Below are 18,927 nucleotides of genomic sequence, written 5' to 3' on the forward strand. Positions count from 1 at the left end.
AAACAAAATAATTCAAACTCAGGAAAAAATATATGACATACTTTCTCTCATCTATAATTTTAAGAAAAAACATGTAAGTGGATGGAGGGCTATTTGGGAAGAGAAAGAGGATCGATGGGATGGAGAAAAGGGGACAAGGCAGGGTAAGAGGGAGATGAATATGATCAAATGTGTTCTGTGCAGGGATGAAAATGCCATAACAAAAACTATCACCCTGTATTATTCATATATTCTAATTTAAAAAGTGATTTCTGGAATGTCACCAGTTACCTTGACCATAAGCACCACATATAAAGTATATTTAGGCAGAGAAATAGAAAAGGCCCTAGGCCAATCTTGTCATGGGTTCTATTGTCTGCTACTGAACTTCCACAGAGCAGGAACCCACATCGTTATTATTATGAGTTTCTTGCAACATCCAGAAAGCATAATTCTCAGAATTGTATTATTAATCTTTGAGGCAAGGTGTTAGTACCCCTGTCTGATCTTGACCTCCCTATGTAGCCAAGAATGACCTTGACCTTCTGACCTTTTTGTCTCCACCTCCCAACTGCTGGGAATATAGGCATGTACCACCCACCATACATGGTTTATGCCATGCTGGGATGGAACCCAGGGCTTTGTGCATGCCATGCAAGTTCTATATCAATGGAGCCCTAGCCTGTGTAATTTCAATTTTCTTCAAGCAACTTGGGACCTTGGGAGAAAGCTGGATTCCTCTTCAGATAAAGACCTGAATCATAATTGAGCTAAGCCAACTTTGACACTCTAGTCCCTTTCAGAAAGAAAAGCATGGAAAACCACATGCAAACCCAACAGTGTTTCTCTGAGTTTCCAAAGACCTGACAAGCCTTCCATATAGTTTTTCACATATTTTTCAGTATGGATGTTAAGATCATGTTTTCATTGCAGATTTAAAAGCACAATAAGGATGCTATTGTTGATCTTTGGCATCACCTAGAAGTTATTCACCATGTGGCTACTGCTGGTAAAATTAATTATGACTAATTAAAGTGGGTAGGGAGGGTATAATGATCCATGCCCATAGACCTAGCACTGAAGTGGTCAAGGCAAGATCTGAATTTCAGGACAAATCTAGGCTACAATGGAAGATCCTTTTTTTCTCCAAAATCAATATTAAGATACAGAACTTAGTAGGTTAATTAGGCAATATTCCTAATGTATGAAATATATACAATATAATTTGTATAATACAAAGTTAAATGTAACATATAAACTTTATAAGAATTTGCCTGTCTAACTGAATCTGACAACCATTAAAAAGAAAGTTAAGGGCCCAGTTCTCAACATGTGCCTCTTGACCCCTTTTGGGGTCAAGTGACCCTTTCACAAGGGCCAACTGAGACCACCATAAATCATAAGTATTTATATCATGATTCATAACAGTAACACAATTATAGTTGTGAAATACCAACAGAGTTAATTTATAGTTGGGCATCACAACAACATGAGAAACTATTAAAGGGTCACAGCATTAGAAAGGCTGAGAATCACTGGCCCAGACAGATGTTTTAGTCATGTGTACTGAAGTTAAGACTCCCAACAACCACATAAGAAATAGGGCATCCTTGCAAACACCTGTAACCAACTGCAGCTTCAAGGTGAGTAGAGACAGGAAGGTTGAGGGTGCCTGTTGGCTTCCAGTCTGCTCAAGAAAAAGTTAAGTTCTAGGTTCAGGGAGAGACTCTGTCTAAAAGTAATAGGTAGAACATGATACAAATGATATGATATCTGACACTTTCTACTGTTGTCTTTTTGTTTACATGGGAGCAGCCACTCCCACACACATATACCTATACTCACACACACACACACACACACAAATGAATGAATGAGTAAGTGAAAACATAGAGTATAAGTATACTTGTTCCCATTCATTTCTTCCTTTGGGCATTCAATATAAAATTTCTAAACATCTTGCAACTGGGATGTGGACACCTATGGCAAAGATATAGCAGGCTGTGGTTCAGTCACACCATTACAATGTCACACAGTACACATATGTTATCACTATGGTGATTGTCAGATTCAGGCAGAGATTGGAAAGGCATACTTTCTTCTACTTTTGCACTGGGTAACACATTTATTTTGGGTATGCTCAGGTCTGTGTGCCTGATAATCAAGGAACACTTTGAGTGTGAATGTTTTCATAGGGCTTAATTGTTTCTTGACTCAATATTGACAAAACAACACAATGACAGTTGGCTACCAGCAAATCTCAGAGAAAATTAAAACATAAGCTAGCACTGAGTTTTGGGCAAGAGGTATTTACTCCATGAGAGGTAAATAGTTATAATCAAGACTATCCATAATTTATTACTTAAATCATATGCATAAAGTGTACTTCACCCTGTAAAACCTTTCCAAATTTACCCTGTTGACATTAGATAAACATGAAAGTTTTTCATTGAAATCAATAATAGTCTTGAAGAAAAATAGCATCTCATAGAAATGTTCATACATTTACACGTATGTGGTTGGGTGTGTGTGATTGCACCATGTGTGTGTGTGGAGGACAGAGACTGACGACGTAAGGTTTTTCCTTAGTTGCTCTCCCTCTTAGTTTTTGAGTCAGGGTCTCTCACTAAAGCTTTCACAAAAGCTTACTTATGTGTGCTAGATATTCTGGCCTGGGGCCTGTCTGTCTGCAGCACTAGCACTGTGCTAAAACGCACACAGAAAGGAACATGTTGGTTTATGTCTGCTCTAGGGATCAAACTCAGTTATGCTTCTGTAGCAAAGCATTTTATAGACTGAGACCTCTCCCAGCCCCCAAATCTTGGGAGTTTTTAAACATTCATTCCAATTTCTAAGTATCTGAGAGTTTAGAATCGAATAATACATCATCGCTTTTATTGTTGGCACATGAAGGAAAGTAGAAGGTTTGAGCTGTCTATTCTGGTAGAATTGGAGAACAATATACGAAAGTTAATTCAGACCATAAATAATTTACTTAAAAAAAAAACTCAGACTTGGATTTGATTTACATGCTCATAAAACTGCCGAATATCAATATTTTCTTTTCTTTCTCCAAACTGGTTGCTCTCTTAAGCCACTCTGTGTTAAGAGTGGTCACATAAAATGGCTGTATCTATGATTTAATGGGAGACACAGAGTAATATCCTAACCATAACAGCCCACAGGAGGAAAAACTCTGTATCACTGCACTCTGCTCCTTACCCAGTGGGCTTACTGACTCTGTACTGGACAAGGTTGCCTCCGGCATGTGTCCTTTGGACAATCGTTTGCCCTACCTGAAAATTAAACAATATTTTTGTACCTGCTGTCATGGAGGAAGAATTACCAGATGGACTCATGGGTACTCTGTGGAAGGGCAGTATGAATGCTTGCCTTTTTACTTTCCGTGGAGATGGCTTCTTAGGCTTCTTGCTGTGTTAATGGCCACTCACCCGTCTCAGGTGTATCTCAGAGCTGCTGTTAGGAGCTGGTACCTTCAGTCTCTGATAGGCACAGGATATGCCTCTGATGCTGCCAGGATATGCCCCTACCCACAGGGCTCCAGCAATCTGCCCTCAGCTCTTGGGTTAGAGATAATCACATCCTGCCAGGCCCAGTTAATGAGAACAAATAACTTCCAGGGGTACCTGGCAGCTTCCTCTCGGAAGAAAGGCACAACAGCAGCTGGCCTGAGCCAGAGGGACCCGAGACAGCAGAGCAGAGCTGACAGCCCTTCTGCCTCTGGGTTGTGGGACAAACTTGCCCAGGTTTTCTGTGGAGACCACCCAGCTCTGGGCTAGGGAGAGGATGGATGCAGATCTCCTCCTTTCCTCCTCAGTGGGAATCCTGTCAGAAAACTGACAACTCCACCCACACCCACACGGCGGCTGCTCCCTTCCACTAAGCACCAAGTGAATCCAAGGCTTCCTGCTGTCTCTATCTCCTCTGCTGCGTGCAGATGCTTAGCATCATGCCTGGTTCTTTTACTTGTTTATTTTATGCTATTGGTCCTTTTTCTTCTAGGCACTTACCTTCCAGAGACTGGAAGAAAGTGAGATTGCTAACTTTCCTGCTATTAGGCTGAAGAATCTTGTCCCTGTCGCCCCCCCCCCCCCCGCGCCGTGAGAGACCACACTAGGGGGTTCAGTAAGTTTTTATCTAGTTGACAAGGCCCCAGGGCTCCTCTGGGGTGGAGGGCTAGAAGCAGCACACTGGTCCTTAGAGGAGAATGAAAAGTCGCCATGCCTAGACAGCCACACACCGCCTGCTGGGGAATTGAATCTTACAAAACAACTCCAATGCCAGCAAAATAGCTACAATCTAGTTGAAAATACGTGCATGTTTAGAAAATGTCCTTGTTGGAGGGGTTTCCCACCCTGTGGATCCCACACAGTAAAGAGGCGGCTGGGGACAAGGAAGATATTGGGCTATGGTCACTAGAAAGATGTGGGTCCAGGGCTCTAGAGATGGCTCAGTTGTTAAAGTGCTTTCCTTGCAAAGATGAAGACTCTAGTTCCATTCTCAGATGGCACTTCTCAAAGCCAGGCATGGGGCTGGGGAGTGAGGACACACAGGTTAAAGTAACGCACCTGCTATGCACGTGTGAGGATCAAGTGTGGAAGCCTATGGGGAATATTGTAAGCTGTGTGACTTTTGTTTATGCTGCATTTTTTTTTTTTTGTAACTCTGTGAAGCTGTGTTATTGTGCTGGTCTAAGACACCTGATGGTCTAATAAAGAGCTGAACGGTCAATAGTGAGGCAGGAGCAAGGACAGACGGGGCTGGCGGGCAGGGAGCACAAACAGAAGGAGAGACAAGGGAGAGGGAGGAAATGAGAGAACAAGGGAGGGCATCAGAGGCCAGCCCAGCCCGCCAGCCGCCGAGTTAAGAAGGAAAGTAAGAATTACAGAAGAGAAAGACAGAAGCCCAGAGGGACGAGGGAGCCGTGGCAATTTCAGAAAAGTTGGCTAGAAACAAGCCAAGCTAAGGCAAGACATTCGTAACTAAGAATGTGCCTGTGCGTGTGTGATTCCTTTGGGAGCTGGGGAGTGGGCCCCTCAAAAAGCTGAAAGAGCAGAAACAATCACACTACCCATGTAAATGACAGGTGGGCATGGCGACCTTCTGTTGGAGAGAAGGGATCCCAGACCAAGCTGGCTAGGCAGACTAGGCATGTTGGCAATCTAGGGTTTTGCTCAGGAGACTCTGACCCAATGAGAAGGAGTAAGAACCATTGGGGGTGATTCTGACATCAACCTTGGGCCCATGCATGCACCGGTACCCATGTGTACCCACACATATGAAAAATCCATGCATATACATATCACATATATAGACAACTTAAACATGGAGAGAAGAATCCAAGTGTGGCGGCACTGACTTGTAACTCAGCACCAGAGAGGTGGGGGACAGGGACATCCCTGGGGCTATCTGGCCAGTCAAGCCTACTTGGTGAGTTCCAGGCAGAGAAAGATCCTATTTCAAAAACCAATAATGGTAACACCCGAGGAATCATACCTAGGGTTGCCTGTGGACCTCCATGTGCATGTGCACACACGTGTACTTCCACACTTGCACACGCATACACATACGCTCAGGTACACAGATAGCTTGTGTTGTTGACACATACTGATGTGTAGTGAATGGAGGACAATGTGACTTTCTTCATTCTTAAACTGTGGGAGCCACCTGAACTTGTGAGAAAAGCATGGGGTGAGCACGCAGTCAGAGAAGCCACCTAGGCACGGCCAAATGTAGGCCAGTCGTCCCGTCAATGGCAAATGGCAGTCAGGAAGGGAACCACAGAGGGCAGCTCACTTTTGTCACGACAGGCTTGGCGAACAATAAATTGCATTTGTAAAAGCATGCAGTTGTGTGTGTGCCCATGAGATGAATGCATAGACATGAGTTAATCATAATCTGTTGCACTCTTTGTTTTTGAGGGCTGAATTTTGAGACAGGGTCTCATGTAGCCCAAGCTGGTCTGAAACACACTATGTTATTGTGGAGTAATCTTTTTATACACAAAGACACAAAGATGTGTCTTTGCCAAGGCCCCTTCTGATGGGTTCAATAAAGAGCTAAATGACCACTAGCTAAGCAGGAGGAGACTAGGCAGGACTTACAGGCTTAGAGAAAAGAGAGATGTATTTGGGTGTGGGAGGGGCGGGAAGGGAGTCATGGAAGGCGCAGGAGCTGCAGTGGGAGGGGAGGGGTAAAGTCACAAGTCATGTGGCAGCGTATAGATTAACAGAAACTGGTTAAGTTATAAGACCTAGTTAGAAACAAGCCAGATTTTTGGAACCGATTCCCCATGTAGGACTGCCTTGCTCAGCCTTGGTGCAGGGGGAGGAGCTTGGTCCTGCCTCAGTGTGGTGATGCAACATGCTTTGTTGACTCCCATGGGAGACTTACCCCTTTCTGAACACAGGAGTGGATGGGGGGGATGGATGAGAGGTGGGGGGAGGGAACAGGAAGAGAGGAGGGAGGGGAAACCATGGTTGGTGCATAAATGAAGGAAATAATTTAAGAGTAATAAAGAAGAAACAAGCCTGAGCTAAGGATGAACTTTCATAATTAATAAGAAGTCTCCGTGTTGTTGTTTTATTTTATTTATTTATTTATTTATTTATTTTTTGCAAACTGATGGTCCAAAGAAAAATCTGTCTACATTATGTAGTCAAAGATGACCTTGGGGTCCAAGACAACCAGTTTATACACCGTTGGGGATTGAGCCCTCGGCATTGTGCACGCAATGAGCGTACTCTGCCTACTTAGATACAGCCTCAACCAACATTCATTTATTTTGCCCAACAGTCTTGTCAGATAAAATGTGGGAGCTGCATACTTCTATCCTATAGGATAGGGCAGTTGTGCTGGTGTCTGGACCCAAGTCTTTCCCAGGCAAAGTCATATGGTCTTTTCGAATTCAAATGTGTACTTTTCCCCTTCCCATTATTTATTCTCTGGACCGTGCTTAGGGTTGGTGCATAATAGATGCCTGTTTGCCTCTGAGGAGGCAAAGGAAGACATTAGTCTAAATGTGTATGTAGGATTGCAAGAAAATAATTTGGAAATTAATTTCATGCTGTTCCCGTTCCATTCATTCATTTAGTCATTTAACAAACAAGCGTTGAACACATCATGCGGGCTGAGAATCACGCTGAGCCCTGGAGAAATAATGACAAGCAGAATGGAGGCATTGCCTCTAGGAGGCAGACTAGAGGAGCCAATGCTCAACTGGGCACTGGAAGTGCATGAAAACCAGGACAGGTTGTCTTCCTCTTGCATTATTGAGGCAATGTTAGAGATGAGGTAAGACTCTGATGTGGGAAGTGCCTGAAAGTGTTCCTGTAAAGGTTTCCAAGGCCAACCTTGACACACAGCACCCAGGTCAGAAAAAGGGGGGGGGGTAGGAAGGGAGTAGGAGAGAGAGATAGAGATAGAGGTAGAGAGAGAGAGAGAGAGAGAGAGAGAGAGAGAGAGAGAGAGAGAGAGTCTCATATAGGCCAGGCTGGCCTGGGACTCAGGATATAGCCAAGGATAACCTTAGATTCTTAATCCTCCTGATTTCACCTCCCAAGCACTGGGAGGTCACCATGATCCCCAGTCTGTAGCTTTTTATTAATTTGGAAGTAATCCCAAATTTCCACATGGGCCCAAAGTTTCCTATCACTGCGTGCAGGCTTATTTCCAGTATGCCATTTACTTGTGCTCACTTTGTGAAAGCACCACTTGACTACAGTACACGGAAGCGCTTCCTACTGCAGTTCATAACCTTGGTTAAATATTATAACCCCCCACAGGGATTTAAAGACATGAGTACCCATGCTCCATGATAGAGTAGAGTCCAACCAGATCTGGAATAGGACATAATATATCCAGCCGCACATTTAAAGAATTCTAGGCAGGGGGCTGGGCAGATGGCCCAGGCAGGAACATGTTTGCCTCCCAAGTATGAAGACCTGGGTTTGAATCCCAGCACCCACCTAAGAAATATAGTATGATAGTACATGTCTGTCATCCCAGTCCTAGGGAGGCAGACACAGGAGGATCCCTCGGGTTTGCTGGCCAGCCCATATAGCATAATCTGTGAGTCTCAAAAACAAAACAAAATAAAACAAGGTGGAAGGTGATTGAGGACAGTAGCCTTAACCTCTGGCCTCCATATGATGTACACACACACACACACACACACACACACACACACACACGCCTCTCACACCAGGGTATGGGAGAGTATGTATCTTTTATGCATATGTGTGAGTATCCATCTATGCACAGTGTCTACCTGTTTCTAGTAAAGACGTCCTTTTAATAAAAGCACAGACAGAATTTTAGATGCCCCAGTGTTTCTCCAAATCCCCAACAAGCCTTCTATTTCCCTGAAAATAAGCATGAGGGAAGAAAATGATTGAGGGTGTTTTAAAGTCACACCCTACCCATCAGGGTATGTTTCATGGAACTTATTGGCAAGGAAATAACTTCCATGAGGCCTTACCTTGTTAGTCAGACTAATTGGTATAAAAAGTCTTGGAAAGAATTTGTACTTCATATTCTTAATACATGGAACTGCCCCTCTGAGGGCATTCTCTTACAAAGCCTGGAAATAGACAGCCTACCCCATGCAATTAGTTATGGAACAACAGGCATGTGTAATCAGAGGCCAGTATTCATGAATACAAAACATTTGTGTTGTTCAGAGGTGGCTCTTTGTTGTAAATCACCTTGCTGGCAACTGTTAATTTCTGCAATTAGGAACAGAGGGTCTCTCTCTCTTCAAAAATCCTGCTGCCAGTGGAACCACAGGAAATGATTTTGAAGGAGAGAATTTTGCTTTGCATGAGAGAAACCCACACAGCACAGGCGTGAGGAACACATTGGTAATAGATGGCTCTTTTTGTGTGTGCGTGGGCATTTGCATCTGTATGTGCCTGTATGCTTGTGTGCAGGCTGAGATCAGATGTAGACATGAAGTGTTTCCCCCAGTCACTTCACCAACTTGTTGAGACAGGGTTTCTCTTACTGATTCCACTGAACTGACTGGCCAGGGGTCCCAGGAACCTCCAATCTCTGCCTCCACAGCACTGGGATTATAGGTACTTACAACTACACCTAGCTTTGTACAAGCGTTCTGGGGATCTGAACTTAGGTCCTCATGGTTGTGTTTTACACACTCAGCTATCTACACCGCCCAGACTCCAGTTTCTATAGTGAGATGCTGTGGGCTTTGTTCAGGATGGAGAGTGACCCGAGGGAATACTGTGCTAACCATGAAGCTCCGTGGTTTGAGTCTATAGATTTGACTAATGAATATGTGCCACGTCTCACTGGAAAGTTCTGTGCAAGGGGTGAAAGTGCAACTTGGCTCATCAATACTTTTAACCCAGGGGGATTACTGGCTCCTTTAAATAGCCTTGGATCTTTCTGATCTTTCTTGCCCTAGACTTGGACTGGACCAAGAGCCTGGGGAGCAGGGTTGAGGAAAGCTGAATCGTGTGCCAGATTTTGTGTCAACAACTTTCCCGACTTCTTTAACTTTGGATACTGGAATGATTGGTGTGTGTGTGTGCGTGTGTGTGCGTGTGTGTGTGTGTGTGTGTGTGTGTGTGTGTGTATATTCGTGTATGTGTCTATGTGTCTTTGCAGAGGCTATAAGAGAACCTAAGGTGTCATTCCTCAGGAACTATCTATGTTATTTCTTCTTACACAGTCTCTCATTAGCCTGCTCGTTACTGAGTGGATCAGGCTGCCTGGACAATGAGCCCCAAGGATCTGCCTGTCTCTGCCTGCTGAGTGCTTGAACTGTGGTCGGCCCCCATGTTTGGTGCATTACATGGGTTTCAAGATTCAAGCCCAGGTCCTTGTGCATAATTCATCCAATGAGCTATCCTTCCAGCCCCACACAGGAGTTTCCGAGTCCTGATAGGACTCTGAAAAAGTTACAAACACTTTTTTCCTGGAGTTAAGTAGTCAGAATGGCTAGAAATACTAAACAATTGGAAGACTGAATATTAGGTAACTTTTAAGGGACATCTGGAGAGTTCTTCAATGGCATGTACCAAGTACCAAGGACAGAGTAGTCATTATTATGAGACCAAAACTACAGGAGCAATGTGTACAGACACCAGCAAGAGAGCCTGCTAACACACAAATGCTGGACTCACCCTGCATGGCACCAGGGTTCCGTGTGTTATGGATGAATCCTGGGAGTCAGCATTCATCCAAAGCTCCCAGACATGGTCCATGTTGTGTGGCTGGACGGCATATGGTTAACAAACACTGGTGTGGGCCTGAGGCTATGGACCAGCTGGCACTGCCTCCATCCCCAGCACCACATAATCCAGGCATTATGGCACATGCCTGCAACCCCAGAATTTGGGAGACAGAAGACCAGGAGTTCAAGGTCATCCTTGGCTACATAGTGAGTAGGCAAAATCACTGGTGTGGACAAGCCTTAGCCTGGAAGAAGCACTGGTGTTGGACTCCCCTACCCTAGGGTAAATACTGGTGTGGTACTATCTGAACCAAAGATAAACACTGCTATGAGATTGTCCCTGCCAAGAAGAAACACTGGTGTGGGACTATCCCAGCCTAGGGGAGACACTTGTATGTGATTATCCAAGCCTATGGGAGACACAGGTCTGGGACAATCCGAGCCCAGGATGGTACTGTTGTAGGACATCCCAGCCTAGGGGAGACACTGCTGTGGGAAACAAAAATAGCCAGAACATTCATCCCCGGGGAGGTGGAGATCACACTAGTTTGAAGGAGGAGGATATGGTGGTAGGGTGGGTTATAGCTGGGATGCTGGCTTGTGTGTTTCCTGGTCCAACCCATCAACTTCTAGGACAATGTCAAAGGAGAGAGGATGGATTGGATGGAGAAGGTAACACTATCAAAAGAAGCTCACTGGAAAACATTTATATAGTTCTTAGCAAGGAGAAAAAAAAATGAAGATATACTGGTCACCTCACAAGTAAAATAGTGGAACAAGATAACATGCAATTTTTCTAAAATCTATTCAGCTACACTCTAATAATCCTCCAACAGAATCTTACAGAATGTGTGAGAGTTTTAACATACTGGGAAGATGTCTAAAGAAGTTATGCCATTTAAATAATGGCTCCCATTATAGCGGAGTCCCTGAGGAGAACTTTTCCACATGGCCAGTGGACCATTGTGCTAAGAAGCATCAGTGTGACTGGCTCCCATGCCTAACCGTGGAGAAGGTGCTGAGGAGTTTGAGAGCTCTGAGCAGGCTTCAGTACCCCTGCTCCCCGCCCTGAAGACATTCTCCAACACCCACCATTTTGTTCTCATCTTGCCATCATTATCAGATAATTTTTATAGAGTTTACTCATGCGTGGAGCTCCGTCTTCTTCCACTGCACTCAAATTTTCATCCTGACTTCCCTTTCTCTTTTTGGCTTGTGCTCAATCTGCGGATATTCCCCCTCGGGTTGCCAACTGCGAACGCTGTCCCCACCCACTCAATCAGCGATTCAGTTCTCGGAGAATGCATCCAATTGCACACATGTGGCTCTCTTTCAGGGCCAAGGATCGCCCTTCTCGGACCAAAGGAATTGATCAAACAACGAATCCCACCCCAAGTGTGTGCATGGATGGGAGAGAATTGCCCCAAGGAATCTCGGATGCCCCGTGAACGTTACAGAGGAGTGCAGGGAAGGAAGACAGGGGCAGAGTGGGGGTAAGACAGAAGAGAGGGAGAGGAGAGGGGAGGACAGAGGAGAGAGAAGGCAGGGGGAGAAGGAGAGGAGGTAAACATAGAGAGACGTTCACACAGGAGAGGAAGAGGGGAAAGAAGCAGAGAGAGGGGAGAAGGGGGAAGAAGAGACACAGGATCCGGAAAGAGGAGGAAGGAGAGAGAGGGAGGGAGAGAGGAGAGATGGCAGAGAGGAAAGAGACACATGCTGTGGGAGGGGAGGGAAGTCAGATAAAAGAGATATGTAGAGGGCACATCTATGGGGGGGGGGGAGACAGGGGAGAGACAGAGCGGTGGTTCTCGGTGGACATCTGTTTACAGCTTTGGCGGGGAAAACGTTACAATTCTGTGTAGCATGGATTCTGCGTAGCTCTCTGACCAGATTAAGTTCCTTAACAAGCCCAGGCTCTCATCTGCCCTCTTTCCCAGCCTCACCTCATCCAGACATCTCTCATACTGCTCTCTCTGATTCTCATTTTCCCGCGCCAGGGCCGAATTCTCCGCCTGCAGTAAGAGACAGAAATAACAACCATAAATCAATGAAACGTTGTGTTATGTGACAACTCATTCAACACCGTTGCTAAATATACCTCCCCAGGACCTAGGGTAATCTCTTAGAAGTACCTTTGACAGGTTTGCACTAAGTATTATTATAAGTATCACAGGGATGACTCCTGTCTTACAGGCTCGCTCACCAGCATACATTAGGATTCTAAGAAACTTGATATTCTGAGCAAGTGGAAAATCAAATCAGGGCTGTGCGGGACTGTTCTGCAGGAGGAGGCCAGTATTTATCATATGCCACGAAAATGTAGATGTAAGAAACGCCTAAATCCACTCCGTTAGGACCTGGCATGGCCTAATACTTGTTGAGGCCACAGTGAAGCATTACAGTTACAGCTTTCAACTGAAAGGCGTTATTCTTGGTATGAGTCAGGGACTTTGGAACGTAAGATGACAAGGAGGAAGGCACAGCTTGCGTGATCCTTATGGACCTTTCTGCCCACCCTGCTTTCCTTGATTAAAGCCCTCATGCCCCTCAGAGCACATGGGCAAGGGAGTGTTAGTTTCTTTCACTGATAAAACAATCTGACAAAGTTCAGGGAGCAAAGGTTCATTCTTGCCATGGTTTAGGTGAAGTCTGTTACAGAGGGGATGTCTAAGAAGCACTAGGCCTGGCTTTTCACTCGGGTAGGTTATGGGGACTGAACTTGGGTCCTTGCGTTTGCATAGCAAACCCTTTACTACTGATGGACACTGTTAGTTTGCAGAATGTGTGTAATAGGCATTGAGATAGTATACAGGTTAGTGTGTTTCTTTATAGTTTCTCTCTATCTGCTTCAGGAAGTTTTTGTTTGGTAACACACACACACAAACACAGAGAGAGTTTTTAATAACCATATAGACATCCCTCACATAGTGACAACCAACATATAGCCACATATGCTCAACCATTCCCTTTCCTTCGCATCTTTCTTCCTGCATCAGGAAGGCAGGTTTCACACAATACCCCACTTATCCCTTGTATGTGTGTTGAGATGCTCTTGAGTACAACCACAGGCTGGTTATTGATTTCCTCAAATACAACATGCACTATGGTAATGTGATCCACACTTAGTGCAGTTCCAGCCTTGGACTGACGATGCCATGTAGAGTGAGTTTTTCTAGTCCACAGTGCTTGTTAATAGGCAGCAACCTTTGATATGAATGCCTCCCGATGACTGTGTGCTTTCGATTATTCTCTCCCCTCCCCGCCGTTCCTTTCCCTTCCCTTCCCTTCCCTCTATTCACTCCCTCTCCTTCTCTCCTCCTTTCCTCCCCCACCTACCCTCTTCGCTCCTTCTTCCCTACTCACCATCTTCATTTCCTATCTCTAGGATCCATTGTCTGCAGTAACACACCATGCCAATCATTGCCAAGGAGAGGCAAGGATCAGTTCCTTTTTTTTTAGACTGAAGGTATTAATGAAATTCTCTGCTAGCTCGAAGGTGACCAGGTCAGTTTTCTGCCCCCCCCCCCCGCCTCCACCCAGTGTCTGTTATGCAATTCATTTGTTTCTGACGGTGTTCAAATTTAATTTCCCCTCATTCTGATTTCACTTTATTGTTCTGGATATGTTAAATATTAGCACGATTTCAGAAATCGAAGCTTCACAGAGAGGCGCATGCTGAGTGAGGGAGGCTTCTGCTTTCACTCTCTTCTCTTCGTGTCTTTTGTAGGCTTGCTCACAGGGCTTGCTCCTGGGTGCCATTCTTTCTGTGCTTCATTCAAGTGCCCTTTGCCTCTCATCAGCACACATTTAGAGATGATTTCCCCTTCTCCTGTTATCCTCACCAGCATAAGGATCCACTCACAATTTACTGAGGCTGGCTTGTCACCAAGCCCCGTGATTCTTCTGTTCCTCCTCCCCAGTGCCTGGATTACAGGTATGTGCACCCATGTCAGAGATTTTTCTTCTGTGGGTGCTGGGACTCTGGATCAAGCCCCCATGCATACAAAGGAGGTGTTTTACTGACTGAGCCATCTCCCCCTACCCTCCAAAGGTTCCCGCCCCTCACTCTACCCTTGTTTTGGCCCTTTTAGTGGATAATGATTGATGGGGGTTAGTCTTATATTTTCCATTATTTCAATAGCATCTTGACCCCCTCCCTTTTTTACCCCTGTTCAACATCTCTAAGCCACACAGCTCCTTTGTCTCCTTCTCCCAGGACACGTCATCCTTCAGAGAAAGTCTCATGGATCAGCTCATTTGTGCTCTACCCCTCAACCGACACAGCAACCCGGTTAATACAGCGCCCAATGCTGATCATGTGATCCTGGCTTTTCTCCTTCTGGCTACTGACCTCTCTCCCAGGCTGTAGCAGTGCTTCTGTGGGGTCCTTGAAGTTATTTTTTTTTAAGTACAGTGATTTGCAATTGAGTTCTTTCATTTTCAGTATGAGAAAGGCGTGGGCATCATTCTGTTCTTTTGTTCTGTTTTTTGTTCTTGAAAATTTCATACACTCAATTCTCTCTTCTTTCTTCTCTCCCTACCTCCATTTGGGATTGAACCTAGGGCCCTGCCTTCACTAAGTGTCTGGAAAATTCTCTGGCGCTATATTGATTATACCTACCCTGACTCCATCCCTCCAACTCTTCTCTTGTTCCCAATACAACTCCCTTTCAACTTCAAGCCTTTTTTTTTTTTAATTATCCACTGTCTAATCACTGTTGCCCATAGAGCATGGGTATGGGCTCATCTACTTGAACATGAGTAACCTACAATAGCCATCCGCACCTAATGACTCTTCCTCTCCCAGCAACCATCAAGTGCTGTAGGTTTGTTGACCTTGCTTCAGGAGCTGCTGGCTGCTACAGCACTTAGTTCTTTCCCCAGCCCAAGAAGGAGGGCAGTTTAGGTTCCAGGTCAGTTATGTTATACATACTTAAGTAATGATAGGGGTCTGCAACCTTTAGCAGGTTTTTCTAGTTAACAAATCTTGTTCTTTAATTAACAAAGCTGGGAGAGATAACTTAGTCTATAAAGCTTGAGGACCAAATTTCCATCCTGAAAACTAATGTATCAAAGTTGAGCATGGTGGCATGCATCTTTATTCCAAGCACTACAGAAGCAGAGATAGTAGTCCTTAGTTAGGGCTGGCTGGGCATTCAGCCCAGCCTTCTCAGCCAGTTCCAGGCCCGTAAGCGGTCCTGTATCAAAACCAAGGAGATTATAGCATGAAGTATGATACCTGGGGTTGAGACATGCACAAGCATTTGCACGCTCATACAAATATGTACATGCATACTTACAATGAAGGACACAAATCATTCAACTAAAAGAACTTCAACTTCAAAGCTTAAGGTATCCGGAATTACAAGGGCAAGTCTGTAAGACAGTTGCTTTGAGAAAGGTTGTTTTGGATAGTATCTGCCGACATTACTAAAGAGCCTGGAAACGAGAATGGAGACAACAGTGGTGCCTAGTTTAACACTGCTTTCACTTTACATGTCTTGGCAAAAGCACGCAAGGAAATAAAATTGAAAATGGGAATTTATATGGGATGTCGGCAACTCTCCTCTACCCACATCACGTTGTGATAACACGATGATCGATCCATTCAGATAATTACCATCATTACAGTTTACATTACCTGCCTCACATTTGCTGTCCTGACAATTACAGCCCAGCAAATTAAATACAGAGAGGGTGCCGGTGAATACAGTCACAATTACGGCCGCTGTACTCAGTTACAGAGACATTGTATTTAATTGATATAATCCTACACATCCCAGGAGACATTAGAGATTTTAACAATTATACCTGGGAAGCTAAAATGACCTTGAACTCATGGTTCTCTCTAATCCATTCATATTTATTAGAGATTTGGGATTAACCCACTTCCAACCGGGAACAATGAGTAAAGAAACAGAAAACCCTCTTAATTAAGTGTGATTTAAAGAAACAGTGGGTATTTATATAGAGGAGTTGTGAAAGGATAAAGAGAAAAGACGGGGAAATGTAGGCATCATTACTATGAATTACAGAAATTAGAACAAATCATGTTCCATTTTAAATATGCTATTAAGTCAGAATACCCAGAGGACTCAATTAGAACCTTCAAGTACATGTTGCTAGTGGATCTTTGTGTTCAGCTTTCTCTTTTACAGTGATCAAAAACTTCTGCTAGACTTCATCCCTGACATGGAGAATTTCCCTCCCAGGGTAGTGTGTTTGTGGCTGTAATTATAATGATCTCTGTAAATTTGAGGTTTCCTTTGTAAACATTCTGTTTTTTTAAGTCTCTCTCTCTCTCTCTCTCTCTCTCTCTGTGTGTGTGTGTGTGTGTGTGTGTGTGTACAGGTGGAGTCTAGAAGAGAGAGGGCCCCTGAAGATGCTCTGGATCCAGAGATACAGGCAGTTATGACCTTACTGATATGGGTACAACAGCAGCAAATGCTCTTAACCACTGAGACATCTCTCCAGTGCCATTCCGGCTATTTATTTATTTATTTTTGTTTGTTTGTTTGTTTTTGTCTTCTAACTAGGAGGTCACTTCTTCAGTTGAACTTGTAAATGTCTAAAGGTTAGACACCCCTAATACTGACTTTGAAAATACTCAAGATTGCATCTGTATTCCAACCATGCCCTAAGCAGATTTGCATATGAAGAGGTAGGAAGTCAGTGTTTAATCACCGCATTTCAGATCCTAGCAAATGTGCAGGATTGTCAAGCTACCAGGATCATCTGGGACAAAGTATTTCATTTTACCTTCAAATCTCATCAAGCCATTATTTCTTATAAGCCTTAGGACTTGTGATCACACTTCCCACATCTTCTAAGGTGGCAGAAAAGAACACCAAGGAACTCACAGTTCTCCTCAAACTATAGATATCAAACATTCACCTATGCAAACAGTTACCTCTCCAAACAGTCACCTATCAAACAATCACCTTTCAGTCACCTATCAATCAAGCACTCACATGCGCAAACAGTCTAATCTATCCAGCAGGTGCTATTGCCTTGAGCCAGGCTCTGCTTACTAATTAGATGCCAACAATTCAGGGGCTCAAAATTTATTGAAAACAAACAAACAAACAAACAGCATAACACAAGCTTGAGGGTATGTGGGGGCTTTTTCGTGACTGCTAAGGAATGAAGGAGGACTCAGTACACAGTGGGCAGTGCCACCGCCTGAGCAGCCAGTCCAGGGCTCTCTCTATAAGAAAGCTGACTGAGCAAAAGCCCGAGGGAGGGAGCAAGCCAGTGAGCATCCTTTTCCTTAGTGACTGCATCAAGCTCCTATCTTGAGGTATTGCCCTCCTTTCCTCCGATGATGGATAGTTACCTCCTGTAAGCTGAACTAAACCCTTTCCTCTACCAAGCTGCTTTTGGTCATGGTTTTTATCAGGAGAACAGAATTCAAACTAGAGCAAGGGCTCAGTGAACAAAGGCACAAGCTGTTGAGCCTGGCAGTCCCCCATTGAGCATTGTCCCTGAAAGAAGTTTGCAAAGCATTGGTTGTCCATGAACCCCTTGGCTGCTGCTGCTTGAAGTGGGGTCCCCTTAAGCCTGGGCCCCACATGGTAGAAGGAGAAAACTGGCTTAAACAATTGTCCTCTGACTGCTATATGTAAGCATAATGTGGCATATCTGCAACCACACTTACCCATTAGTGCATACACTCCCCAACCCCCCACAAAAATGCACATAAATAAATGTAATTTAAATCTAATAAGTGGAGAGTAATAAATACTTGTTGTCAGCTTCTTTTCTCTTTAAATGGGGGAAAAAAGAGTAAGGAATTTCACAGAGCTCTACAGAGGCCCAGAGAATGTTCTGGAAGGGTCTTGGTGTCCTTGGACAGACCAGAATCATTATACCAGAGTTCATGCTAGAGATGAAGAAGGATGAAGCAAAATGCTATCACAGGAACTTGACCAAGTGAGCATCTGTAGTAATTTACTCTAGTAACAGACACAAAAGGGGACAAGAAGGGACAATGAGGGGATTTGAAAATTACCATTACAGTGGTCCTATCAAAGTCAAAACATCCTGAATCAAATTTGAGAGCTGAGGAGAGGAAGACAGATGGGAGACATCACAACAGATCCACTGGAACTTTGCCAAGCCAGTGTTTACAGGAGCAGGGCCAAGATCCAAGAATGACATGAAGTTGAAATTCTCAGAGAAGGTGACAAGTCTCTAGTGGAAACGGAGGTTGCAGAAAGAGAAAGAAGTGTGAAGCTGTGGTAGCTTTTTTGTCCTCAAGGGGGGGAAAAACCATTGTTTTGTTGTTTAGTATGCCCCCCATTCTTATAGAGAAGAGAAAATCACACATATGTGAGTTGCCCCAGGGCTTCTGAAATGCCTGCAGATGCTTGCACTGACAGCAAACTTTGGTATTTCCACCGTTTACATGTTTCCATGAAATTACATTATTTAGGGTTTCCTAAGCCTCCCTGGAACACTACCTATTCTATCAAGGAAAGAATACTGACCCATGGCTAAGAATTTACATTCAAAACAGGATGGAGTAAGCTGTATAAAGTTTGTAATTTAATTTGATTATATGGCCTAGTCCTTGCCCCCCTGCCCCCCCCCACACACCAATGTATGCCTTTACGGAAGTGCAGTAGATGGACAGGGTGAGTCACCAGAAGCCTGCCCTCTCTCCAGCTCCCCACTGCAAGCAGCAGTAGCCAAGGGGTTCACAGACAAGCGATGGTTTCCACTTCTTTCAA

At 44.3% G+C, this 18,927-nt stretch overlaps 1 protein-coding gene across 1 annotated transcript in view; it reads right to left on the reverse strand.

Annotated features, from left to right (window-relative positions):
• Nckap5 (NCK associated protein 5) overlaps positions 1–18,927 on the reverse strand; it is an 806,966-nt gene that overhangs the window by 192,480 nt on the left and 595,559 nt on the right. Inside the window, exon 8 of the mRNA XM_051203949.1 lies at positions 12,139–12,207. Within this exon, the coding sequence (XP_051059906.1) occupies positions 12,139–12,207 (69 nt within the window). The remainder of the gene's footprint in view (positions 1–12,138; positions 12,208–18,927) is intronic.

The sequence above is a fragment of the Phodopus roborovskii genome, unplaced genomic scaffold (assembly GCF_943737965.1).
Source record: "Phodopus roborovskii unplaced genomic scaffold, PHOROB, whole genome shotgun sequence".
Taxonomy (NCBI): domain Eukaryota; kingdom Metazoa; phylum Chordata; class Mammalia; order Rodentia; family Cricetidae; genus Phodopus; species Phodopus roborovskii.